The 26,589-nt window shown below is 44.0% G+C and overlaps 1 protein-coding gene and 2 long non-coding RNA genes across 3 annotated transcripts in view; 2 read left to right on the forward strand and 1 right to left on the reverse strand.

The window, feature by feature from the left end:
* The window catches only part of LOC146201388 (very long-chain specific acyl-CoA dehydrogenase, mitochondrial-like), a 131,655-nt gene that overhangs the window by 90,604 nt on the left and 14,462 nt on the right, over positions 1-26,589 (forward strand). The window contains exons 10-11 of the mRNA XM_084595812.1: positions 15,144-15,327; positions 23,171-23,425. Coding sequence (XP_084451938.1) covers positions 15,144-15,327; positions 23,171-23,425 — 439 coding nt within the window. The remainder of the gene's footprint in view (positions 1-15,143; positions 15,328-23,170; positions 23,426-26,589) is intronic.
* On the reverse strand, positions 5,306-8,806 carry LOC146201389 (uncharacterized). The gene is made up of 3 exons (XR_014705332.1): positions 8,261-8,806; positions 8,020-8,180; positions 5,306-6,471 (listed from the first exon to the last, which is right to left on the reverse strand). It is a non-coding gene; the product is annotated as an uncharacterized LOC146201389 (long non-coding RNA).
* LOC146201390 (uncharacterized) lies at positions 15,335-21,338 on the forward strand. The gene is made up of 2 exons (XR_014705333.1): positions 15,335-18,701; positions 20,631-21,338. It is a non-coding gene; the product is annotated as an uncharacterized LOC146201390 (long non-coding RNA).

The raw sequence follows: 26,589 nt of genomic DNA on the forward strand, positions 1-26,589 counted from the left end.
GGCTCACTTGTGTGGCTATGGGTTCCATCCGGCAGCTCAGGCCTCTCATCAAAACTGATATCCAAGTATCACGGGCCCTACCGTGTCGTTGAGCGCACTTCACCAGTGAACTATATTGTTGAGCCGCTTATGCCATCTTCTGATTTGCGACGCCGTGGCCGCGAGACTGTACGTGTGCAGCGTCTTAAGCCGTTCTACGATCCAATTGTACCTTCGTCCCCTTAAGTCGCCAGGATGGCTCCTTTTTCTCTGGGGGGCATTGTGAAGAAGATGAGCCCTTTTGGCTGGGCGCTGATGAAGAGGAAGCAGTCTGTGGAATTGTGATCGCGCAGATCATCATGCTGGTTTGATCATCATGCGCTTCCTTGCCGACCTCGACGTATAGATTAAACCTTCTCTTACAAAAGAACAAAATTTAGAGTGTGTAATTGATCAACTAAGTAATTGAAATATTTCAAAAATGAAGAATTAGAAAAAGGAGGTTTAAAGGGGTCGTGAAACGAAAATGTAGCAGCCCAGTTGCAATTTTCCTTGCTTCAGTAAACATTAGGTATGCCTATTCCAAAATATCTCGTCGAAATATTGCTTCTGCATTTAATAATACCATTCTGAAATCAAAGCATTTTTGCGTTCCTGAAGCGACCATGCGACCCTGTAGGCCGGAATTAGAAGTACTCGCCTACGTCATGTTTAGCCGTTTGGAAACGCAGATATAATCATTATTTCCCATACAATAATAGGTTGCTGTTAAAGTTAGCAAATAAAAATCTATTATATCAATTATTCGCTCACGCAAACGCATTTCTTCAACAATACTGTCACGTGACGCATGGTCGGCGGCGGTGGCGGAGCAGGACGGGTGGTAAAGCTCACTTTACGGGTGGTGTCTGCTTCTCGCTGCGCTCTGGAACAGAGCGAGAGGTGACGCTCAAGTTCAGATTTTCGGTAACGACGGCTATACCTCGCTCCGCCGGGTACTCCAAATGACAATGGTTCCAATCTAATTTGTTGTTGTTATTTTCTTTTTCTTTTTTTGTGAACATTCGTGATGGAGCACAACGTCTTGAGCAGTCTCATACCACCGGTACAACTTGGTTGTGCGGCCGCTGCTGTAATTTTTTTTTATTATTATTCTTGGCGTCATTAAAGATACGATCTAAATACGGTTCCAGGTCAAAGAAATCGACAAGTGTGTTCAATCCGAGTGGTGGGTGGAGTGTTTCAGGAGCGGGCGCCGCGGCGCGTACTCGTATATTAGTTGCTCGCCTCCGCGCTGCATCACTGAGAATAGCGTGTCGAGCTTCGCTTCCTTTATTTCGGCCGGATGACCTGAACTATGGCACTACACGGAAAGCCGGAAACTGAAAAAAAAAAAAAAAAAAGGTTGCTACAATGTACTTGGGTGGCCCTTTCACCCTACGCGTTGTCGCAGCTTTGCTCCCCCACCTTCCCGACGCCTCTCTCGTAACCTTTCTCAAAAAAAAAAAAAGAAAAAGAAAAGAAAAGAAGAAAAAAAAAAAGAGGAAGCATACTTCCTACAACGTCTACAGTGCTCAGACTTCGCCTATTTTTCCTGTCACCGTTAGGTTCTGGGTTTAGGCGTGTTGTGCGGGTTTGAGTGCTCGCTATGCCAACCGTGTACGTCGCGATCGATTGCAGCACGGCTTCTCCGAGTGGAAGTAACGTTCGCTTTCACAAGTTTTGGCACACCGATTGGGTTCATGTGTTCGTACTACTTTCTACTGGAAGTCCTAAATGAACCTCGGCGTCATTCGAAGCCTCGGCATGGACCGGAAACGAAGGAAGCTCACCTCAAACGATGCGTCGTACCGACGCAAAACCGCTGGCCCAGTGCATTGGCAAAAAAAAAGTGTAGGTCGCGTGATAAAGGCAGTAAACGTAGTTGCGATTTGTAGCCTTACAGATATGCTTATTTGAGAACTACTCGACTCGCAGAAGCCACCAGTTCTATTTGATTGTTTCCTGCCAGATTGCCCTCATAGCAGTAATATGCGCATTTTGGATTTTTTTTTATTTTGAACGATACCGTGAGGCCAGCACAACAGGTGCCCCTACCAGCATATCGTACCACCCAGAACAGGCCCCTTGGTTCCACTTCGATCACGTTCTTTCCACAGCACTCATCTAGTCCCATAGAACCTGATGAAGACTCCAAAGAGGAGGATCATGTTGAGCAGAGCTCAGAATCCTTCACATCATTTAAAAGACATTTCTAGGGTAAAAATTGTTCACCTCAAAAGCTCATACGCCCCATGTCCTTGCATTACGATGGTGTGATTACCAGATCAGCCATCCAGGAGAAATGCATTCACGCAAGTGTTATTGATTGGAAAGGCGGATAGATTGGCTTAAAAGTTTAATATCTGACCTGCTACAGAAAGAGAAGAACAAAGAGGGTCGTGACTTGATTAAAATATATACAGAATCCTTCACATCATTTAAAAGACATTTCTAGGGTAAAAATTGTTCACCTCAAAAGCTCATACGCCCCATGTCCTTGCATTACGATGGTGTGATTACCAGATCAACCATCCAGGAGAAATGCATTCACGCAAGTGTTATTGATTGGAAAGGCGGATAGATTGGCTTAAAAGTATAATATCTGACCTGCTACAGAAAGAGAAGAACAAAGAGGGTCATGACTTGATTAAAATATATACAGGAATAGTAACTTGCACCACAGTCACGAGTCAAGTCCTGTGTCATGCAAGAAGCAGCAGAAAGCCTGCACTGCCTGTAGAGCTTTCCATTTCTGGCCAACCGGCCAATAAGTCCTCTGAGAGAGGCCTGTTGCCAAAACACTTCAAAGAAGTAACTCGAGTTATTGTTTTGCACGCATATACTGGGACACACCACTAGTACACGCTCCAGAGTCTCCGTAATGTCACATGTGGAACATTCTGGGCAGTCCGCCTGTCCAATTAAGTATAAATATTTGTGTGTGAAACCACATTTAGATGCAGTCTATGGAGAAAGCATGCATAATGGCATATAATTGGCAAGTGGGTATGGATCCACTAAAGCACTACCTTGTGGCCTTGAGCACAAGTAGATATAAGGAACTCAGTGATGTGTAGTGCCAAAGGCTGGTAAGGGTGTGGTGTTGAAAACTTCCAAAAATTTGTAATGCAGGCTTTGAAACTGTGAATTCACACCACTTCTAAAGTGGTTTCCCACAGATGTGGAAAGCCTCTTACCAAGGGGCCACAAGCTCAGCAGCGGTTTGTGGAGAACTATGCCCTTAAAAAAAAGATGAGTAATGTTCTGAGCGGCATCACCACAATTGTAGGCGACGCTTGCGGTGATACAGATCTGTGTATACATGGATAGAGTTGTAATATTCTCACCAGATGTATGTCAGATTAAGTTGCTTGAATCTACTAATTGATATCTTGGATTTCTCCAGTATCCCGAGAACATGCAAACTCACCAAAGGTTGAGTCATTACACACAGAGGTTGGGTGGGGTGGTATGGGAAGTCGTAGCGTGATAGCATTTGTAATTAATGGCAGCGGAGTGTACGTGAAAAACTGCTGTTCAGCTGCTCATCATCAGTGGGTGGCAATGGTGTTGTGCAAGTATACGTAAATACACACAAAGTGGTTCGTGTGACAATTATGTAGATATTGGGCAGGCACGTGACATTCTGAAGTAACAGCACAAAACGTGGATGGGAGCACAAGACGAGAAGACGACACAATGTCTCATCGTCTTCTCGTCTTGTGCTCCCGTCCACATTTTGCGCTGTTACCTCAGGATGGAAAACCAACAAGCCCAACCTGCTATTCTGGCTAACATGCCATTGTTTGAGGTGCATTGCGGCAGCCAAGGTTTATCCCAAGCACCTGCACTTCTATGTACATGTTAAAGAGTACTGGGAGTGGTGCTCATATGGGTGTGTACCATTTTCCTGGCTCGGGCAATCAGATTGCAGGCGGGCTAGCACACTCAGCCCAAAGCACATGTAGTAGAAGTTTGGACTGTCGAACCGCAAAGTCTTCAGTTCAATTCCTTCCCTTATATTTTTCAATTTGTATGAGTATCATACAGTCTGTGCTTGTATGGTTAAATTGCGAGGGTGTACATATCACCTGCGCTCCTGACCAACCTCACTCTGCATAAGTATTCACCAAGCAGTTTTCGTTCCATCAAAAGGCTTTCACAATATTCAGCGACACAAGCAGCTACTCAGACAGCATCAGTGTAGCATTCTTGGAGCTTCGCAAATCTGTGGTTACATTGTTTACTAGCAAAACATGCACGGTATGTAGATATGTGTACTAGGACGCATAAGATGCCGTGACAATGTGGACTGCCCTTACGTCTACAGCTGCCCTTTAATCTTGTTACATTCTAGCCTGCAGTGAATTCAGCAGCAAGGTTTCACAATTAAATCATCCCAACTTTATATTTCTAGACTTGACCCCAGCACCGCCAAAGTTCATTGTATTACCAGCATTTTGGTGGCATATTCAACCAGCAGGCCAATTAACTCAACGTCATGCAGGTTCTAGTGCATATGTTTTCATGCAAACTACGGGTATCATCAACGAAGGAGGCTTTACTATACATACCTTTTCAGCACGCTGTTTTATGACTGGTTAAAGTCTGGTACATTTCAAAGTATAAGGCACATATTATTGTATGCATGTCTACAGATTGCAGATTATGTTGGCTTGCTTCTGAATGAGACTGCAAAATGCTGAAAACAGTGGCCACCTTTCAAAGCAGCTTTTGCAGAAAACGGTTTGATTTTTCTATTCCCCATGAGCTACTATTTTTCGAGGCCGTGTAAAGGTGAACGCGGCAACTAGAAAATCTAGGTTTGTCAGTGCCACAAGGACCACCACTTTGTAGTACATTTGGGCATTATCTAATGTTACCAAATGATTGTTAGAGACATGTTGCTTTCAAAATAATTTATTGGTTGGCCGCAGGTTCATCAGTGCATACAAAATTTTTAGGCTAGAAGGAAGTTGACCTAGAGCAAAACATCTTTTATTCACGCTTCTTTGCTGTCTTCCTCTCTCCTAAATATACAATGTGTATATACAGCTTCACAATCATGATGTGTTGAGGTCAGTGCTAAATAAAAAAAAAATGCATCCGACAAAGGTATAGTTAGAGATTGAGTACACAAAATTCATTCTAAGTGAGCCTATATATGTCTTGTAGATTCCAAGGGAAGGCAAGTATAGCAGGGGGCAGCAGAAACTCAGGCAGGCAGATAAAAAGTTTGCGGGGATCAGATGGATGCAGCTGACAGAGGATCGGGTTATATGGGAGAGACATCTATACAAGCAGGTATATACACAACTGCACAATTATGATGCATTTGCGGTCAGTGCTAAAAAAAATTCCACCCATCAAAGGTATAGGTGGGGAGTGAGCACACAAAATTCATTCTAAGTGAGCCTATATATGTCTTGTAGATTCCAGGGGAAGGCAAGCGTAGCAGGGGGCGGCAGAAATTCGGGCAGACAGATGAGATTAGGAAGTCTGCGGGGATCATATGGATGCAGCTGATGTATCTGCGGTCAGTTCCAAAAGAAGAAAAATTCTACCCGTCAAAGGTAAAGGAGGGGAGTGAGTACACAAAATTCATTCTAAGTGAGCCTATATATGTCTTTTAGATTCCAAGGGAAGGCAAGTTTAGCAGGGGGCGGCAGAAACTCGGGCAAGCAGATGAAATTAGGAAGTTTGCGAGAATCATGCACCTGGCAAAGGATCGGGTTATTCGGATGGATATGGGAGAAGCATTTGCCCAGCAGTGGGTGCAGTCAGGCTAGTGATATCAACAAGACTAACAACTGGATGAGTTGGTACTGATTCATCTTAAAACCAGCCAGAAGACGAAACACGTGAGAGGAGCACAAGACAAAGTTTGACTAACAACTGAAATGTTACTGAAGGAAAGAGGCAAAAGAAGATTCGCACAGAAATGCACGTGCACGAAAAACCCCCAAAGCAGTGAAAGCGTGGAAAGCAGAAAGGGTCTAAAAAATCAAAATCTAAAAAAAGCAAATTCCTTATGGTCAAGAACCACTCGTTACAAAAGGGAAGCCACAGATCCAAGTCCAAAGGCACACTATACTGCAAAGGCTAAGGACGTGTGTGTGTGGCTAAGAAATCGGTCAACAGTCTTTTGGGGCCTTTTTTACATGTGCATCTCTGTACAAGTCTTCTTTTGCCTCTATCCTTTAGCAAAATTCCAGTTATTAGTCCAGCTGTCCTGCAATTCTCTCTTCTCATATTTTCCAGCTTGTTTCAGAATGAATAAGGTGATGACTCTACAAACCTTGCACAAACTGGAAACCAGTGTAACTGTCAGATGGAAACCTTTCCCTTATTTGGCTTGCATTACAAATAGGGAGGACTTTACTGTGATGTCTGCCGAGGCATCCCCAAAGCCAGTGCGCAAGCTGGCTGTAGCAGATGTAGTGGTGCCTCCTGTTGACAAGAGAAAAAGCAATATTCACTTTTCAGCATAGCAAAATGAAAATATGATTTAGATCTTTTACAAATTTGAAAGTTATTCATGCATCTGTACAATTAATTCCCGTCTAACAGAAGCTGTACAGTGTAACTTTCACTGTCAATTTATTCTCCCTGGAAGTATGGCAAACTTTGAATTCTGCTGCAGGTGATTGAGAGAGAATGAGACCCACCCAATATTAGAACTCCAGTGCAATCACAATTTGCTGCTGCAGCAAAATAATGCCTGAAGGCAATGCAGCTTTTGACTGACAAAATCTGGTAGTCGTCTTACACCCTCTATACTAGTGTTGTGGCCGATGTCAATGTCCACGCTGATATCATCCGCATAGCACGAAGATGTTAAGTATGCGACTTATGCATTAAGCAGCTCTGTGCATGGAGTCATTCTATTCGAAGGAGCCATAAACTACAAGTGCACTTCTGTGAACAGCTCTCAGTTGTTTTCCCACAACACGGCACGTGCCAAACTTTCTGCAAGTGCCGCAAAACTACTCTATAACTTCATTTGCTAACTGTAAAATTTCCAACACTTACTCAAACTGTGGAAGTTTCGGTGTACTGGCCTTTGGGAGAACGTCTTTCTTTTTTTTTTTTTTTTTTTGGTTGTTACATTTCAGCACATGTAAAATGTCAGTGTCAAAGCATTTTGGAGAGGTTTACTGTGTGCAGGTGTTGATGGTATCAGTGAAGTCAATTTTTTTAATTATATTTGCACACTATACAACACTCACCTAATGCAAGTGGGTAAAAAAAAAAACTAGCAAATAAAACTTTGAGTGCTGGTATGGTGATTGTTCTGGCAGCAAGTGGAGACAGGCTATAACAAGAGTTGTCGGGCTAGTTAGTGATCGTCTGCAGAAGCCAGTCCTGCTCTGTGTGTTTTTCTTTTCTGTGTCGTTTTTTAGTGCATTTTCCCACAGCTTCCGCAGGAGACAGGCTACTTCACTGCATGCAATTTCACTTAGCACAGAGTCCTCCGAAATGAGATTGCTTTTGTACTTATTTACTGCATTTCTTGTGGCATTCCTTATGTATTTATGTTTTGAAGTGCTGCACTTGCTGAAGGTCATACCTGGCTAATAAAACAAGCAAATGTGTCCGGACAGCGTCCCCCCCCCCCTCCCCCCCTCGTTACTTCACATCAATGTGCATGCCCTTTCCATTTAGCAAGTTCACACTATCAGATGATGCGTGTTTACTCATTTACTAGTGCATGGAATTAAGCAAACCAGTAATTTGCATGGTGAAACGTCATGCTCATGCGCACCTTCTACGAAAACAAGAAAAATATGAAAACCAGCGATGTGTTCGCGCTAACGTGGCGCAATATCAACACTGTAGACAGTGTAGATGATCGCAGGTAAGTAACGTTAAAGGGGAAGCTTTATTTTATTAACACTGCCTTCCGCAATAGATTTCATTACAGCATTTCTTGCTCGAGAAAATGAAAAACAGGTGCCGCTTGTTCAAGTTATGTCGCCTTTCGCTCAAGGTTCTTACCTTGTGTTCTCGACTAGCAGTCCATGATCAAGAAGCATTTGGAGTAAATGCGGATGATCTGTAACACCCAGACGGCTGCTTCAACTACGTAGTCGCCGCCGGCATCTCGCCAGATGCTCTCAAGAGCAGTCGGCATCGGCACGCACCGCCCGCAGCTGCACCTGTTCGAAAGCTTCGGTTAGCGATTGCGCACTCGCAACGGTCAAACGTAGGCTAGGCTGCAAGACTCGGACATACATACCAATGCGTAGTTCCGAAACGGCTGGAATCGGGAGGCTGCCGGTCGGGGCTTCTGCAAGCCGGAGTTGTGCCGCGATTACCGCGGCCTCTCGACACAAGTGTTACTGTACCGGTCGCTCGCAGGGTCCATCTTCGCCGACCTGGCACCCGAAAAGTTGCGTCGGCGTAAGGCTCAAAGCCCACGATGTAACCATGTTTTAACAGCAGCGACAGCGACGCTGGAACCCACGGAGGAACCTAGGCGTCAGCCATATTAAAAAACCCTGTGTGAGCGTAGAGTAGGGCACAATTAGAACCTCTAAAATACACCGAGCTTGGTCAACTTTGGCTCAGCAGGCTCCGGCAACGGGAGCTTCTCATTGGCTTAGCGCTATGACGTATCTGTTGAGTTGAGGAGGACGCGCGCTAGGAAACCGAAATTCTGTTTTGGTCGCTATTAAATCAACGCGGGCGATGAAACGAATCGAGGTATATTATATGATGCAGGACAAGGATTCCATTTAACTAAGCCGTGCAAAATTTCCGGAAAACGTTTCACGACCCCTTTAAAGGTGTCCAAATGTTCGGAATAAATGCCAATGCGTGATGATACTAATTAGGAAAATTTAAAGTGTGTAATTGGTTAATTAACTTAAATAATTGAAAAAAAAATAAAAATTCGAAAAAGAGGGTTTAAAGGTGTCACAATGCCTGGAAGGAAAAGTCAATGCTAGAGGGTGCTAAATAAGAAAATATTCAGTCTTTAATTGATCAAAAATAATTGAAATAATTGAAAATCTTGTGTTATTAGAAAAGGTGGTTTAAAGGTGTCAAAATCAGTCTGACATCATTAAATGCACTTTTTCATTTCATGCAATCATCGAAATATTTAGTTGGTCACTTACAGTTGCCGACCGATATTTCGGATGCCAAATTTTTCGGACCTGCCTGAAAATCCGGACCTTGCTATGGCACCACCACGGCACTCCATAAAGTCAATGTATAACTCCGACCAAAATTTTGGACGTTTCAAACCTTTCTCGTTAGATTTTCCGGACTTTTTCTTTCGATTCGCGACTCAAGAGCTACCGCAAGCGCAAACAACGCGGGTGCCATTTTTTTTTCTGGCCACTGCCATTTTGGTTTTCTGCAACCTCGAACCCACGTGTCATATCGTCAGGTGATCACGCCATCAGAACCTCGCATACCCGGTATAGCCTCGATAGCAGGCACCGCTTGCTGCACCGTCCCGCCAATGCCAGCTCTGCCATGCTGCCGTCGTGCACAGCCGTCAGTCACTGCAGTCGCCATTCACGTGTTTTGTGTTGTGCTGTTTACATCGCCGCACCAACTACCGGACATTAAGCCGGGTGTTATCTGGACACTCAAACACCTCTATCGGTCACATGTGCTTAGCCGCATGGTGTTATGCATGGACACCGACAAAACCTACAGTGTCGACTTGTCTGCACTCAGCATGCTTTCCGATACATGGAAGGCAGTGACCGAGGAGACACTACGGAATTGCTTCCGCCACGCTGGTATCGCAATCAGAGATGAAGTGTCGTCGTCATCCAATGATAGCGCTAGTGAATCCCATCAGCTATCTTTGTGTGCTGACCTTATCGAGCACTTGCTCACTGCAGGAGCCGTTCCCATGGAAGTGACTCTGGAGCAGTTTGCTAGCGCTGACAGCGAGCTATGCGCTCAAGTCACCGATGACAATATTGCTTGCCAGGTGCTTGAAAATGATGACTCGGGCTCTGACAGTGAGGAGCCAGAGGCTGTTCTCCCAACTAGCAGTGAACTAACTCGAGCTCTGATGTTGCTTTCGGTTGTGTACAGCGAGAATGTCACCCTTGCCGACGTGCAAGCCGACTTACTTGTACGGCAACGTAGCGCCCCACAGAGGCATATCGACCACTTTTTCAAGCTGCTCGCTAAATAAAGTGATTTTTTTTGCGTGAATTCGTTTTTTCGGACTGCCTGACTTTCCGGATGCTATCTCTGCCCCTTGAGGGTCTGAAAAATCGGTCGTTCGACTATATACGCTTTTTTCATCATTGTCATCAAGCATTTATCTTTCATTTTGTGTATTTGACCAATCTTCATAATTTTTCAGTTTTTCTTTTATTTGAAATAAATAATTGGTCACTTTCCCCTTCTAAATTTTCTTGATTAGTATATCAAGCATTGACTTTTCGTTCTATGCAATTTAGCACCTTTGAACCCCATTTTCTTTCTTTTTTTGTTATTTCAATTATTTGATCAAATACACACTTTAAATTTTCTTTATTAGATCATCAAGCATTGGCTTTTCATTGTGAGAATTTGGCACCTTTGAAACCCCTTTTTCCAATTTCTCATTTTCAATTAGTTCACTTAATTAATTGATCAATTACATAATCTAAAATTTTTATTGGCATCGTCATGCATCAGCTTTTCATTCTGAGCATTTTGACACCGTTGAACCCCCCTTTATCCAATTCATTCAGTTTTCTTTTGTTTAATTCATGAATTGATTACAATAATTTTTTAACCTCGCCATTGCCTATCACACACCAATCAACCATCACCAGAACCATAAATTATCAGGATACAGTTTTTTGTACGCAACCCTCGGTTATTTCCGACAAGCTTTTCACAACTGAACGAGGCTACTGGTTAAAAACCAAAAAATAAATTTGAGGCCCCTAGAATGCTTGCTTTGCATCTAACAGTCACTGTAAATTTGTGAAATAATGACAACAAATTTTTCTCGGCAGGACTTATGGGAAATGTGCATTGAGTTCCTGTGGAGCGGAGATTGAAGAGAGTGCAGTTGCATGTGCTGACCAGCCGACAGTCGACTGCAACAAACATAGCAGTGGTGCAACTTCCAAAAGACTGGGGCATGCGCAGATCGGTCGGTGGCACCGGACTATTCAATATGTCTCGGAAGCGGAAGGCCCTTTTAAAGAGAAGCTCAAAATTTTGAAGAAGATTGATAAAATCTCGAAGAGAAAACTTCTCGACTTGGTGAATGAGCTAGGACTAGCTCTGTCGACGCTCTGCAATATTGTTAGGCAGCGTGATGTCATTTTGAAGAAGGTTCAGCACTTAGATGTCAACTTCAAGCAAGCAAAGAGTGCTGTAAATGTGAAGCTGGAGGAAGTTCTGCTGACATGGTTTCGCGAGGTGACTGTAGCCGGTGTCAACGTGGACGGCAAAGTGCTGCAAGAGAAAGCCAACGACGTTGCATTTTCTCCTGGCATCGAAAATTTTCAAGCGTCCGAGGGTGGCTGCATCGAGGGTGCCATGGGCTTGTTTACAAAACTGTTTGTGGAAAAAGCAAAAAAGTGGACTGCTGTTGCCGACTGGATTGACTCGCTTTTGCCTCGAGGTACACACCGCACAATATTTTCGCTATTGATGTGCTCTTCAACCTGCAGCCGAGCAAGAGCTTGTGTGTGAAGGGTCAAGAAAGAGTGCTGATACTCTTCTGCTGCAATGCTGAGAAAATGGCACTCACCATTATCCGTGAGGCAAAGCAACCGAGATGCTTTCGAATGGCTGGACATTTGCCTTGTGTTTACAAAACTTGGACAACTGTAGATTTTTGTCGAGAGTTTCTGATCGGCTTAGATCACAAAATCGCATCGAACGATTGAAAAATCTTGCTCTTCGTCAACCAGTGCTCCACTCTCCCCAGACAACTGACATTAATGTTTGACCAAACTTGATAAAACTTGGTATTCTGATTCAGTCTCTTGCACTGATTTCAAATATGTAATCATTTTTCCAGTTGACCAATTAGTTCAAAAGATAAATGAAATTAATAGTTCATAATTTGCGGAAACAATGAAAAAATAACCACGCTACAGAAAATTCACATGGACACTTTGCTAGGTACTAGAAAGCATACGGAATACAATGTTAGGAGCAGTTTTTTTACATAACAAATATTAGCCATTTTACAGCAGTTCAAAGTCCACTGTTCCAAATGTGGGTGCCCTACTGTCTGATCTAGAGCAAAACTGAAAAACTTTTGAAATGTAAATTGCAAATCTGTTCCTAACATTGTGTGCTTTGCACTTTTAGCTACATGCCACTGAAAAAATTATGGTTCTACCTCCATTAAAGGCAGAGATATTGTTTCCGCAAATGAGCAACAAGTCAAGAATGGGTGTTTTGAGAAAACGAGAAAAAAGAGATTATTCTCTTCTAGAATCACTTTGCTTTTAATTTATGGTTTTAAGTTATGATCTAGAACCACAAAGGACAGCAATAAAGAATAAATGAGCATTCTAGGCTGATTTGGAAGAAAGTTATTGCTTGTCAAACTTGCCAAGATATATTTTGATAATTTTAGCAAAGAAACAGTGTTGCTGCAAAACTTATGAGTTTATCTTTCTGGAAAAAAGAATTATAGCATTAGCTGTTATAGAAGCTGAGATATCACTCCTCCAAAATGAGGACTGTGTCCAAAATTCAATTTTGAGAAATCGGCGAAAAATGTTTTGCATATTTTTTAATTACCAAGGCTAACAGCAAGTCGCTGCAACTCGGCGTTCTACGCCGTGGTCGAGACAACGGAATGCCGCTAAACCAGCTAGGCCTAACTGCACGACCTTTTCAGTATGGTGCCAGGCCCCAAGCAGTTGACGCCAGCAGCCAACCAAAAGTGGTCCGTTGGGTCGCATGCTTTCGGAGCCCAATAGCAGTACGCGTTTCGTGCAATTTCGTCCCTTTGTTTCCCGCTTCCGGTGTTCGCTCACGGATGCCAGTCGGGACATGGGAATAGCTTGAATCACGATCTTTCGAACGTCACCAAAATGATGCTGGTGGAACGCATATTTCTCGATCTGCGGCCGATTAAAACTCGGCGCGATTTGACCTCAGTTTAAAGGGCCAAGAGTTCAGATTGGCGACTTTGGAACGCTGTAACGTGGAAATAGGTGGTTTTTTTTAACCAAAATTTGCAGGTAGTTGCAGAAACGTCTTAGGGCCGCGAAAATGAAGAAATCGAAAATCCGATTTTTAGACCGATTTTCGGCCGCAAAGAGCCGTGTCATCCCTTCAGCAATGTCACGACCATGTTCCTTCTTGCGAAAACGACTAGCCACCTGCAACCGCTTGACGCCAGTGTAATCCGGAACGTAATTTGGATTGGTACAATGTTTATTTGTGACCTGCAGTAGAACGCGCGCTCGCTCCGGACGGGGCCTACGTCGTCCTCTGGACACCGGCCGCGCGGCCTGGGTCCCCGCTCGCCGTGGCCGGCTCGCTGGTTCCCTGCCGGGCCAGCGCCTTGATGACCTGCTGGATGGCCCAGAGTTGTTCCTCTTGATTGTAGCTCCCTGCGACTGCTTCCAGTCGTGGCGGGATCCTCCCAGACTTAGCTTCTTGCTGGTACTTGTTGCAATTCCACAGAATGTGTGCGAAGCCGGCCATCTCCGTTCGGCAGACTCAGCATTTGTCTGTCGGGTGCGTCTCAGGATACATTCTGTGCATCAGCAACGGGCTGGGGAGTGAGCCTGTCTGTAGCTGTCTGAATAAAACGGCTTGCTCTCGACTAAAACATAATTTCAAGGGTGTTTTAGTGAGAATTGATCGTAAATATGACAAGTTGCGGATTAGTCTTCTGGTCACAATTTATTTTCTGGCCATGACCTGGGACAAGGTGACCCCTCAAACAGTTGCGAATTGCTTTCGCAAATGTGGGATCACAGCAGCACTGTCTGCAATGCCGATTGCTGAAGAGTCCGACGATGATTTGGCTATGAAAGTTGAAGCTTCTGCTTACAACTTTGTAACTGCAGATGACAACGTTGCAAAACATTGAAGACTTAATTGATGAAAAAAATGAACTGTCATCAGACAGCGAAGAAAAGGCTGATCCATTTATGGCCGTTATTCATGACAGAGTTATTCATGACAGAGGGGAACATTGTCTGAGTGAACCATTTCTTCACTTATCGAGTGAAGAAATAGCCATTTTAGATTATGACAAATGATATCAGCAGTAATTTTGTGCTATTTTGTGATATTCTTCTGCTTGCCTTCCATATTTGCATTTTTGCACGAAATAAGTCAGCGCTCGTGTTAGTGCTTCTTTTCTGTTGTGGTTTCACGTTGTTCCAAGTCATGAACCAACCCAACAATATTCCCTTTTTTAAAAATATCTACTATCATCTTCTTTCAACTGCCTGGTCATAACTACATGTAGGTGCATAGGCCTGTACAACCTTCAGTTTATATCGCTTATTAAGCCTAATTACGATGCCTGTCACCCTCTCATTAATACTATAGAATTTATCTATATTACCCGCTATATACTTATTGACAAGGAAACCTACTCCTAGTTTGCGCCTCTCGGGTAAACCTCGATTGCAACAGTACATGTCTATCCTTCAGCACAGTATATGCCTCATTCGGCCTCCTAACCTCACTGAGCCCTATGACATCCCATTGCATGCCCGCTAGTTCCTCGTACGGCACTGCTAAACTAGCCTCACTAGCTAGGGTTCTAGCATTGCCAGGATCAGTTTCCAATGGGGGCTTGTCTGAAGCCGGACATTCTTGGCACTCTCTGCTGCGTTATAGATCTGACTGCCGCTATGGTCCATTGCTCCGCAACTGCTGGGGACTGAGGGTGGGGGTTTATCAGAGTGTTCATAGGAGGTTGCGATCAGTTACTACGCTAGGGTGGCCAAATCCTGTTCTGGAGTGCATTTCTAGAGGTGTTCACCTGCATCAGGTCGCACCACAAACCTGTTTGTTCAATTCCATCAGCACGCTGAATGACTTTATTATTATTTTTTTAACTTGGTGGAGAATTGCGTGGCACCGGAATTTCAAGCACAGTCCTCTTGCATGCGAGGCGGAGGTTCAACCTCTATGCCAGGTCAGATGTCCTCATGCAGGCAGCCAGCACCAAGGTGACGGCGTCTGAATGTGCCTGGTATGTGACGGATGAGGCCATCCAGATCCACGGAGGCATGGGCTTCATGCGTGAGACAGGCCTGGAGCGCTGCCTTCGAGACATCCGCATATTCCGCATCTTTGAGGGGGCCAACGACATCCTGCGCTTGTTTGTGGCTCTTCAAGGTGAGGATTGTGTCTGTTTCCTGCAGTTCCCTTAACAGCACTTTATTGTAGGAACAGGGCAGAGGTGATGAGCCTGCTAGTGCAGAAAGTACGGGCTGCTCAATAAAAAGCACTCTCACTGACTCTGCAACCAAGATTATTTTGACCTCATTTTTCCTTGCGTAAATCTGAGAAGATAATTTGAATCAGCAGGCTTCACTATCCTGGTTAATTTTTGAGATTTGAGGTGCTATAAAGAAATACCAGATACCAATTTCGTTGTAAACCTTGGGACCAATGGCAATAGAATCCTGCAGCCCCTGCTGAGCAGTAACATTGAATTGGACAGCATTTCCTCTCAACATGTTTTCTTGTAACCTGCATCCCCTTGGCAGTGTTCTTTTATTTTTTTTTTTTTTACCCCATAAAAATGTGAACCTAGTTGTCGTCGGAGCTAGTCGTGAGAGTTGTTGAAGTGTGCACTTAAAGGAAACAGTAGCTCACGGATGCAGATTAATTTGCAACATAAAATGGATGGGCTTTCTTTTGTGTGGCCCATGGTCAGTTTCATCTTTTAATGTAGTGCAGTGTGGGCTTTTTTTTTTTTTTTCGTCAAATAACTCACGAGCTTCTTTTATATAGGAGTATTGTATGAGCATCAAAATGTGAGAATAAAGAAAAACATTGCACAGTATTTGCAGTTTAAGTATTGCAAGGAAACATTTATACAAAGTTTAAAATATTGCTACATGAAAACGGAATACTTTATTTTTTTATTATTATTATTTATTTATTAGATACTGCCAACTGCCTCTTCAGTCATAGCAGGCGTGGATACAGTAGTCCTGAAAGCAGTGCCAAGTTGCATTTTAACAATCAGCCATGGGAGAATACACACGTTCAACAACAAAAAACAAAAACAAATTCAAGGTCGAAAAGTGAAGGGAAAAAAAGCATTGTCACAAAGAATTGCCATTGCAAAAGATTCAGCGGATGAGCAGCTTTCCACTTGGCTATAGTTCTGTGGAAGAATGAAAAGTGGCAGGCATTAGTTTTAACCTTGAGCATGACAATTGTGCTTGCCCATCATTTCCTGTATTTGTTGAAATGCATGTGAGCGTGAAAGCTGATTTTGACATCTTTGTTGACAATGTTAGTTTACAGCGCGCTTCTAGCATTGGGAGCCCAGCTCATATTGTAAGGTCGGAGACAGAGATACTTCTACTGTAAGGCCTCATTCTCACAGCTGGTTTTTCTCTCCTCCATCGACTCCGTCGGGGCGGCGCTCACCGGAGAAGGGGAGTTAATGGTGCCAGTACTCGCCGAAATCGGGTGGCCGGCGCCGTGGGGTTTTGCTCCAAGGCTCCGCCAGTCCGGCGAACGACGGACTCCACCCCACGAAAGGCGGTCCAGTGAGCGCGCTCGCTTCTCACATGTGACTCTACGTCACGGCTTGCGTGTCGCGACCAAGCAAGCGCCGGCGGTGCGGCCGCGCGGCCATCGCGGGCTCGCATGCAGACGGTGGTGCGCGAGCACAGAGAAAAAAAAAAGTGAGGGTTGCCCTCCTGTCTGGTGCCCCACGAAGCGCGCACTGACAAGACACAACAGATGCTGTTTCTTTTTTATATATATATATTTTTTTTTTTTTTTCATTTCTCAATGCACCGGGTGTCGCAGCTAAACATGACCTCCTGCAAAACTTTACGATGTTTCAGTTGTATATTTGAATGGGTTTATCAAAAGAAATCTTGCAAGCTCTGGCGACCCATTCCTTTATTGATGACAGAGTTATTATATATGTTCCTATAGATTTCTTCGATTTCGCTGACTGCCATGAATAATATTATAAATATTATAGAAGTGCGCATTTATGCTGAGCTTGGATACTGCCTTGATGTATATTCGTACCCATTTGTTGTTCCGTAGTACGCGCGGTGTTTGTACTGAGGCTGAGATAAGAAGGCATTCTAACTCCGAACTGCTGCGAGAGGTCGCGACACTAAATGTGGAATATAAGAGACGTGGATTTTTTTTTTTTTATCAGGGGTGCTGAAGTAACAGTACTATCCTCAAGTAGTAGATTTAGAATTTCACTCCCTTCCATTCCGGAGCTACGCAAACGATACCTCGTTGCAAACAGTTAAGCGGGTAGTTTTTCTCGCAAACCTAAGCCGATCCAAACGCAGAACAGGTACTTGGCGAACTTAAATCATATAAAGCATGTGGCTCATAATTTGAGCTAAGATCCATTATATAGACAAACCAGAAACAAAAACAAGTACGGCGTAGCAAACAAGGTTCAGGACAGTAAAGATTCGGACGGGCGCAAAATCTATTGGCTAGGCAGGCGAAGAAGTCAAAATGACTGCCGCACAGGTGAAGGAAAAGAAAGAGATAATGGGTGAGGTGAGGAAAGGAGCAGAGGAGAAAACGGAACAAAGAAAAGAGAAAAAAAAAAAAAGCAAACAGTGGGTGAATGGTGCGGCAAGAAAACATAATGAATGGGAGGAGGTCTAAGGAAAGAAAGAAAAAGCGTACCAATGGGGAAAAAAAATTCAAGAAAAGGCTGCAGTCTACCTGCCAGACAGAGAACCCCTTTTATGAAAGTTGTGACGAAACTGCTTATCAAGAGTAATATAACTAGTGTGCATTTACACGTTTTAGTACTCACATATATTCGTACCCATTTGCTTCCGTGTTGTACGCGCGGCGCTTTGCAGTAAACTGTGGAGTTGCGTACAGCTACTGAAGCTAAGATGGCAATGCCTTCCAGCCCCAAAGCACAAGAGGCTAACAAAAAATGCAGATTTTATTTACTTTTGTAATATGCAGGACGGCACAGCTAACCTCGACTTACGACAGATTTGCGTGAAATATTATTGCAGTCGGTGCCATTCTAACTTGATTTTTAATGCTTGTATCAAAACCATATTGCCATGTTGTCGCGAACAATTCTTTTATTGATAGAATAGTTCATTATGCTTTCTGTGATTGTGCTGATGGAGAAGAATAATGTTATTGGAGTGAGCATAATTTGCTGCGGTTTAATACATGGTTGCTATAATTATACTCATTTGCTTTGGCGCAGTACACGTGGTGTTTGTACCGTTACCGAAGCCGAGATGAAAACGCGTTCTATTCTAAATTGCTGTTAGAGCACGCGGAGCACATGACTTCCACCGCTGCAGGGAGGGCAGCCGCCCTCCGCATTTTTTTTTTTCTTTTTTGCAGGAGAAAAAAAAAACGCTCTGACTTAGAGTCACATGTGAGCGGCGAGGCCCCGTCCAAACAAGTTTGACGGCGTCCGGCGCCCCTTTCTGTTTGAACATCGCGCCGCTCCATCCGTCGTGCGGTGATCCCCACCGATGCCGCCGCGACAGAGAGGAGCACTGGCTGTGAGAATGAGGCCTAAGTCATTGACATTTTTTTGGGGGGCGAGTTGGTTCATTTTGACTATAGGGAAATTTGAAACAGCGCTAACACACGCAACCACAAAAGCACCCGTTCAACGTGATTTGTTTTTCCTGGTGACCAGTGTCAGCATAGTTGAAGAATTGCCTCGTCATGAAAGCTGCAATTGCCCTGCTTCATGTCAGTGGCCACAATGATGGCACAACAGCGTAATAAACTTGTGCTTTAAGTCAGTTGCAACACCCAGGCAATATTTAAAATTGTCAACCTCTTTGACATCCGCATTATTGATTTTGTAGGTATCGGGCACGAGCGCCACCACGGGAGCGAACAGCACTAGCGTCGACCTAAGGGAGCAAGTGGGATCACGCGAATCCTCTTACTGCTGCTGAAGCAGACGCTCGATTAAATTTGTGCGTTTTAAAAGCTAATTGTCGCGTTTATTTCTGTAGTTCGGTTTGATACAGCCTTGCACTTTTTGATCTTGCGTCGTTACTGAGGCTTATTTAAGCTGTTGCTATGGTTCGTTACTGCTCTGTACCTGGCGCAAGCTCCCATTGCTACCCGAATCCTTAATCAAAATTTGAATGGGCAAATCAGCGAGTGATCATGCTTATGATGTGCACAGCAGAAATACGAGCGAGTGAGATTTCGTCCATGGAGTTGGCACTAAATGTTCGGCAGAAGAAACGGTGCGCACATTTTAATTTACGCTTATCACTTGGGAAGCTATTACTGGAAGGATGGAAAAGATGCTGGCTTCTTCATAGAGCAGTACCCTTCCAAAGAAAGGAGGGATCGTGCGAAGGTTTCAAATTATTCTAAATGAACGCACGGAAGTTTCACTGAAGTGAACTAGAAGATTCTGCCGCCTCGGTATGCATTGTGAGTTGTCTCAGGCAGCGTCTCCAGTAATGTAGTAACTTCAAATGACAGAGTCCGTGAATAAACGAAACATAGAGCATTGCATGCATGTTGTGATGTACTGATCCGAGATATGTGTTAAAAAAAAAAAAAAGAACTACCGTGCGTGGGGAAAACAAATGTCCGCTCAAACCAAGTCAGTGCGCAAGAATTCGCTACGTGGAACGCACGTCTTCACGCTTGCTAAAAAATTAATTTACGTCATCTCCACAGTCAAACTTGCTTGCTCTACTACGTTCAAGGGAGCAGGCGCTTCCGCCGGCGCTATGTGAAGGCGCTCAGCCTTTGCTCCTGACAGTCCTCTGCTCTTGCATCCCATTACTTGTGCACTGACTGGTTGTGTGGTTTGTTGTTTCTTTTTCTTTTTCATTACAGCTGAAATGCTGTAGCCAGTGCGCATCGTCGTAGCAGTAAAGCTCGCCAACTACGATAACTATGATTCGGTGAAGTGCTTTTTTGCCGAATGAGTTTGTCTCATACCTCAAGATAAGCTTATACAGGCCCAGACCGAAGTGCATATTAAATAAATAAAAGAACGTATTGCTAACGCGCGACTGAAATGCCTCGGAAAGCACCCTACAGCAGCAATTCAACGTGCATTATCCCGCTTCATCAAGCGGGCGCTTCCGAGAGGTGGCACGACGGTCTGTCCTCGCGCCCAATACATTAGCTGTTTTTTCTTTTTTTGACCCTCATGCGAGCACATTTTGCGACATTCGTGTTCATTCGCCAAATTTGGCACCAGTTGCTAATTGCAGAAAGGGCAATTTGATCTTGCACAGCCATTGCTCTGATACATGATGTACTCATCGGTGAAGAACCAGCATATTACAGAGGAATTCAAAGACAGGTCATTTAGATAAGTTCGAAATAGCTCTACCGGCCACTTGGTTCATACTTAGCACATCAAAAGACCAGCGCAAAAATGGGGACAAAAGAACACAAAACCACAGGATGGGCGGTAACAACAGCCAACTGTTTATTCTCAGGAAAACCAAGCGCAATATAAGCCAAGACGCAGACCACGTGGCCATTGGTTCGTCCGTCCGTGATCACTTTGGGGATAGAAGCCCTTTCCAAGGAAGCTTGATGCCCACCGACGCACTGCCCATGTGATGTACAGCAATGCCAGAGACCTGTGACTTTGCCATACTTTTACCAGATTTCCCGTCGCCTGAAAAAAAGTGGCCATGAAATGTGATGTCTGAGTGGTCTTCAGGGCATCCAAAAAGCTTTCAGGCACGTGCAAAACTACGGGGAAATGGAACAAAAGAATGAGTGCCGCACTAAGCATGTAAACAGATTCATTCCCTGCAAAACAGGGGTGGTGTACCAAATACCCCTCACATGTGGGAATTGTTCCTTAGGGCAACGTGGCGGGGGGCGGTGAACTGGCTAAACATTATCACCATGGCCATAACTGCCCGCCCAGGTTCTGTGACACAATTGTTCTGAAAGAATTGCCAACCTAGCGTAGCAGGGAAATTTGTGAAGCCTACAGCATAAAAAAAGAGCATGACCGTTGCATAAGCACCACTTCAGTATCCCTATTCAAAAAAAAAATTCAACTATTTAGATGCTAACTTGTGCCATGCACGCCCCCACGCCTGTATGACATGATGTCTGCTGTGTATCAGGTGCGATTATGAATCTTGTATAAATTTGGTTTTCCTTGTAATAAACCTCAGTTTAAGTTCTGCGTTGTGTCCTGTGCTTTGTTCTCTGCATCCCTGTCGCTTCGTGCGGTTTGCAATATGCATTCCATTTTCAAGGTTGGAAGCCTCGTGAAAAAATATGTGCATTTGCACTCTACGATTTCAACGATCATCAAGGCTGGGGATGTCCTGCAGTTCATCCAGTTGCTAATCGGTTTTGCGCACACAATAGGTACTGCCGCCAGTGTATGCGCTACTGGAAGCAACGCTCACAGCGATTGTCAAGCTTCAGATGCTGCTCAAGCTACTCTGAATACCGACTTCTTAAGTATGCTTATGTTATTTTATTGCTGTTGATGTTCCTGTAATAAAGTGTTTAGTGCTCTTTACGATGATTCAGTTCAGTTCAGTTCAGGCGTTCAGTCGTGTCCGACTCTTCGTGACCCTATGGATCATGTCACGCCACGCTTTCCGGTCTCTCACTATCTTCTTAACATCACATAGCTTCATCTGCAATGCCTCGAGAATGCCATCTAACCATCGCGTTCGCTGCCTACCCCTTCTCCGGCGACCCGATTTACTCGTCACTGGCAAGCAGGCAAGCCTACATGCATGGGAAAATATGTTTTTTTTTATTTTTCCTTTTTTTGCCGGTCCAGATTTAACGATAATTGGTAATAAGGGTTGGATTTCATCATAAGTGGACTGCACTGTATTACATGTTCCATAATTTTGCATGGTTATCGTTGGCATCACCAAAGATTGTATTATGGTGTATCCTTTTAGGTTATAACAATACTTTCGCTTCGCTGTTATTGCCACATTCATCTGGTTATTAGTCGTTTTTGTGTTATTGTTTTTGACACCGCCCTTAGTCCACGCTCTTGTTTGCCGTTTCAACTTGATCACCCTTGATGCGTCACTCAGTGACTCCTTGTTCTCTTCATCTCTGTGTTTGTTATCTGGCACTCGTGTTACAAGATCGGTGTGGAGGCTGTCTTCCACAGTTTTTGGATATATGAAAAAAAAAAAAGTGAGTCCTTGTGACATCTCTTCATTATTTTTTTCCTGCCCCTCCTCCCAATGGTCACATGGTCTGCGTTTTGGCTTCTATTGTGCTTAGTTTTCCTGAGAATAAACAGTTGGTAGTAGTCAGCACCCGTCCTGTCATTTTGTGTTCCTTTGTCCCCATTTTCTTGAGCTGGTCTTTTTATGTATCATCCAGGTAAATCAGTAAACGAAGGGGGCCAGGGATAGAACCTTGCAGTACTCTGGATAATACTGGGGCAGGTGAAGAAGTTGAGTTTCCTATACAGACATACTGTTTTCAATTGCATAACTAAGAGTCAAGTCAGCTCAAAATTTGTTCATTTTGTATTAACTTCAATATTAACAAATTTGACCTTTTCGAAGTTTGGGGGAAAAGTAGTATATCACACCTCAGTTCAAAGCAGCCATAATGTTGTTAGTCAGTTATGTAAGCACGGATATGCCATTTGAAAACCAATATGAATTGGAATTAAAGCAGATTAAGCAATTATCTCGTGTGATGTTTGTCAGGATGGAAGCGCAGACATGTGCTTTGGTGATATGCTCTTGTGATGAGACATGGCTGGGAAAAAGGCGGAGTATTTCGTACTGAAAGCCATTTTCTGAAATGAACGGATGACTTGATGTTAGTCATGCTGAATTGATCGGTGTGTGAAACTGAAAAGGAAATGGCATGAAGAAAAAATTTAAACATTAATTATTTAAGCAGTCAAGGGATGATACGTTGTAGAAGAAAAATGTCTGCATTTCTTTCATAATGAAGCAGAGTTGATTGAACATTATTGTAAATGGCCCTAGGGAGGTGTCATGCATCCTGTGTGCAGGTCTGCAGTATGCGGGGGGGCACCTGCGTGAGCTGCGACGTGCCCTGCGCAACCCGGCTGCCCACCTGGGTCTGCTCTTCGACCAGGGCTCCAAGCGAATGCGGCGTGCCGTGGGGCTGGGCTCGGCCGCGCCCACCCTGCAGCAGCACGCCCACCCACGCCTGGCAGGGCCCGCTGCGCTCGTGTCGCGCTGCATCGAGCTGTGTGGGGGTGCTGTGGAGCACCTGCTCATCAAATACGGCCGCAACATCATCGGTGAGGAGTCAGTGATGACCCTGCTTGAAGAAATTTCTTGCTATCATTTGGTATGCAGCACACCTGTGTGGAATTTGCAATGCTCTCACCTTCCTACCTGAGCAGTAGGGGGTAGAAGGGCTGCAAACAAGTAGTTTTGGCAGCGTGATCCTAAACAGTCGTCTTTAGGCAAAAAATACTGGGATGGCGCAAACCTCATAGCAAGTGTGGCTGCATCATAGATTTTTCTTTTGATTTGTCATCTCAGTGTGAGTGCAGCACCACTCACTACCGAGAGCACAAAAGTGACTGCCATGGCAACAGTGGCCAGCTGCACTTGCGTTTTGAATTATATTTTTACTAGATTACAGAGCACAAGAATGCTGAATTGGGCGCGTTGGTGCATTTGCATTTTAGGAAACGCAGCGCAAAGAAGACAAGGACGACAAGGATTCAAGGATTACATACCTTGAATCAGTGGTGAAGTAGTTTTTTTACGTGCTTTTTTTTATCTTTGCAGACTTTCCTTTTTTCCACGTTTTTGTTTCGAGCAGCCTTTGCATCTCTTTAATGAGCAAAGCTCCAAACAAGCAGAAAACGTACCCAGTGAGCATTTCTTCAGAAAACCTTGTTCTGTCCCACAAGAGTGATGTTTTGACCTCTAGCCAATAGAAATTTTGAGACAGTTCTTGTATTATTATGGAGATTCCGAGGATACCTTTCTTCGACTTGGCCACCGATTCAGCAACCGCGCTGAGCCTTTTACAGCTGCTGCGCTTGCAGATCAAAACTGCACAGATTTTAAAACCACGGAATGGGAGGAATCAAAAGGCAAGCTTCTATCCATTTTATGCAAGTTCTAGGGTGAATTTGAGAAAGCATGAACATCTAGCCATATCACCTAAAATCTTGTCAGCTACCTACGTCATGGGATTAAAACTTAAAAATAACTTTGAAAATTCATCTACATATCTAAAGACCTTTGCAGGGGTTGATTATCACAAAGTCACAATTTTCATTTTAAAAAAATGTTTTTAAATTTTTGTTGTTTTGGATTGTGCATGTATTGAAGAAACTCCTCGTCAAGTTTGGTGTTCCCAGTATAAACATCAGAATTCCTTTTTTTTTTTTTTTTTTGCGAGATGGGGTGAACTCACACCCAAAGCTTATTTCAGGACGCAGCCGCATAGCGGGCAAGAAACTGAATGTGAAGTGTATCCCTTTGCGTTTCGCGCTCTCTGGCCAAAAAGGATCTGCTATCGAAAGAAGAGCACACAGCTTAAAAGATGAAGGAAAGGCAAATTTTGGGCCGTAGCTGCAGCGGATTGGCTCGTAAAAGAAAATAGAAGCTTCGATTGACTAAAATGCAATTTGTAATCTTTGAACGCTGTTTTCACACCACTGGGAGCATGGCTAACTAAAATGCTCGACAAAGAGGCACGCCCAGCGAGCAGCCAAGGAGAGCATTTCACAAGTGCAGACAGCTGTAAAGCTAAAAAAAGAAAAGGAAGCAGTCGCCACGGAGCACCAGTGTATGCACCAGGCCACATTGAGTTATTAATTTAGGCCCTAAATTTGAATAGAATGTCCCAAAATCTTTGAACCCATTTTTTTTCAGCTCGCACTTTTGCAAGAGCACAGCCATTAGGAAAACCACCAATTCAAAACTATTGACAAAGGCTGCTTTCAAGGACTAAAGTTTTGTTGGGAAGATAATTATCGAAAAGAAAAAAAGTATAATGACAAAAAAAAAAAAAAGGAGTTGGTTTATAAAGTGCTCATGTTTTCACAAAAAATGTCACAAAGAACCCGCAGTTGGTCTATCCTGCAAAATGAAATACCTAGGAGTTATCTAAGCACGAACTGTTAGTACATCTTCAAGATGCTTGAAATGATAGTTTTATGACAGTTACAACATTTTTCTGTTTGTGCTAAGGTGATGAAACTTAGCATATGTTCTAATAAGAGTAAGATAAGCCATCCCTAAAAATTTTATCGAAGTTGGTGCAGCAGTTAAAAGGTTGACCATTTAGCCCCGCATTATTTATATTATGTTGCGTTGGTTAAAATTAGACAACTTCATTACAGAGTACAAACGACATCAGTTTATTTTAGGTTACACAAGACAACTGACACCCCAAGCGTCGCTGTTCTTGAAGCTTGCTTCTGACTTGGGGCAGTCTGGTTTCGGTTTCGAAACACATTCTCCCCCCTGAAAATGACTTAGGTCATTTTTCTTAGTTTACATGGTCTCCAGGGGGTACAGGAGTTGGATTGGTCGCCTGAGAGTTAATCCTCCTGGTAGCTCCAGCAGGCACGATCTCACCTTTCAGTCTCTTCCCGGGGCTGGAGACTATCACGAAGGTGTATCAATTCCCTTTCTTTAAGTGTTTTACTGTTACGTTGATCAGTTGATTGAAAACACCTTTATTTACACTCTTGTAGACCATATGGGTGGGCCGCCTAGTCTAGTAGTCCACTGGAGATTGCTGCCGCGCTGCCCCTTCCCACCAGCCAGTGCTGACAGTCAGGATCATCGCTGAGCAGAATAGCCTACCACTGCTCTTCTGATGGGCTTGGAATGGGGTCTACTATGGGATTGAATAGGCATGCCCACACCATGGTGTAGAGGGTACCTACCTCTCCACAGTGTGGGCACTGCAGAGAGTATAGTGTAAGGTACCACTGGTGCAACCTAGCTGGCGTTGGGCATGTGTTTGTAGTCTCCTAAGGGCGTTTTCTTCTAACTTAAGAGATTTCCTGGCTGTTCTGTATGGCGCGAGATTGTCAGCATACACTGCTGAAGCTATTAGGTTAGAGCAGGGGTTCTCAAACTTTTTTGCTTGGAGGAACCCCAAAAGCCTTCAATAAGTTGCAGGGAACCCCGCCTCCTGCCTTCACTTACGAGCAATGTTGTCGAGTGCATTTTTGCAAAGAGAGTTGCAAAGGTTAAATGTTTATTGCACAGATTAATAGAAATACTAATGTGATGGGTGGTACTGCTTCCCTTTTAAAAGCAAGTCAAAGCGTGGCTCAGTAGCACTCAGAGCCAGTCTCATATCAGCTACCGGGTCAAGACTGCTCCTGTGCTTGTTCTTCAGATAGGCGAGGGCTGAAAATGTCTGTTCACATGCATATGTAGTTGAAAAGGAAGCAAAATGTCCACTGCCCTTTCAAAGAGGCAT

The sequence above is a fragment of the Amblyomma maculatum genome, chromosome 2 (assembly GCF_055883805.1).
Source record: "Amblyomma maculatum isolate TAMU_Amacu chromosome 2, ASM5588380v1, whole genome shotgun sequence".
NCBI classification, from domain to species: Eukaryota; Metazoa; Arthropoda; class Arachnida; order Ixodida; family Ixodidae; genus Amblyomma; species Amblyomma maculatum.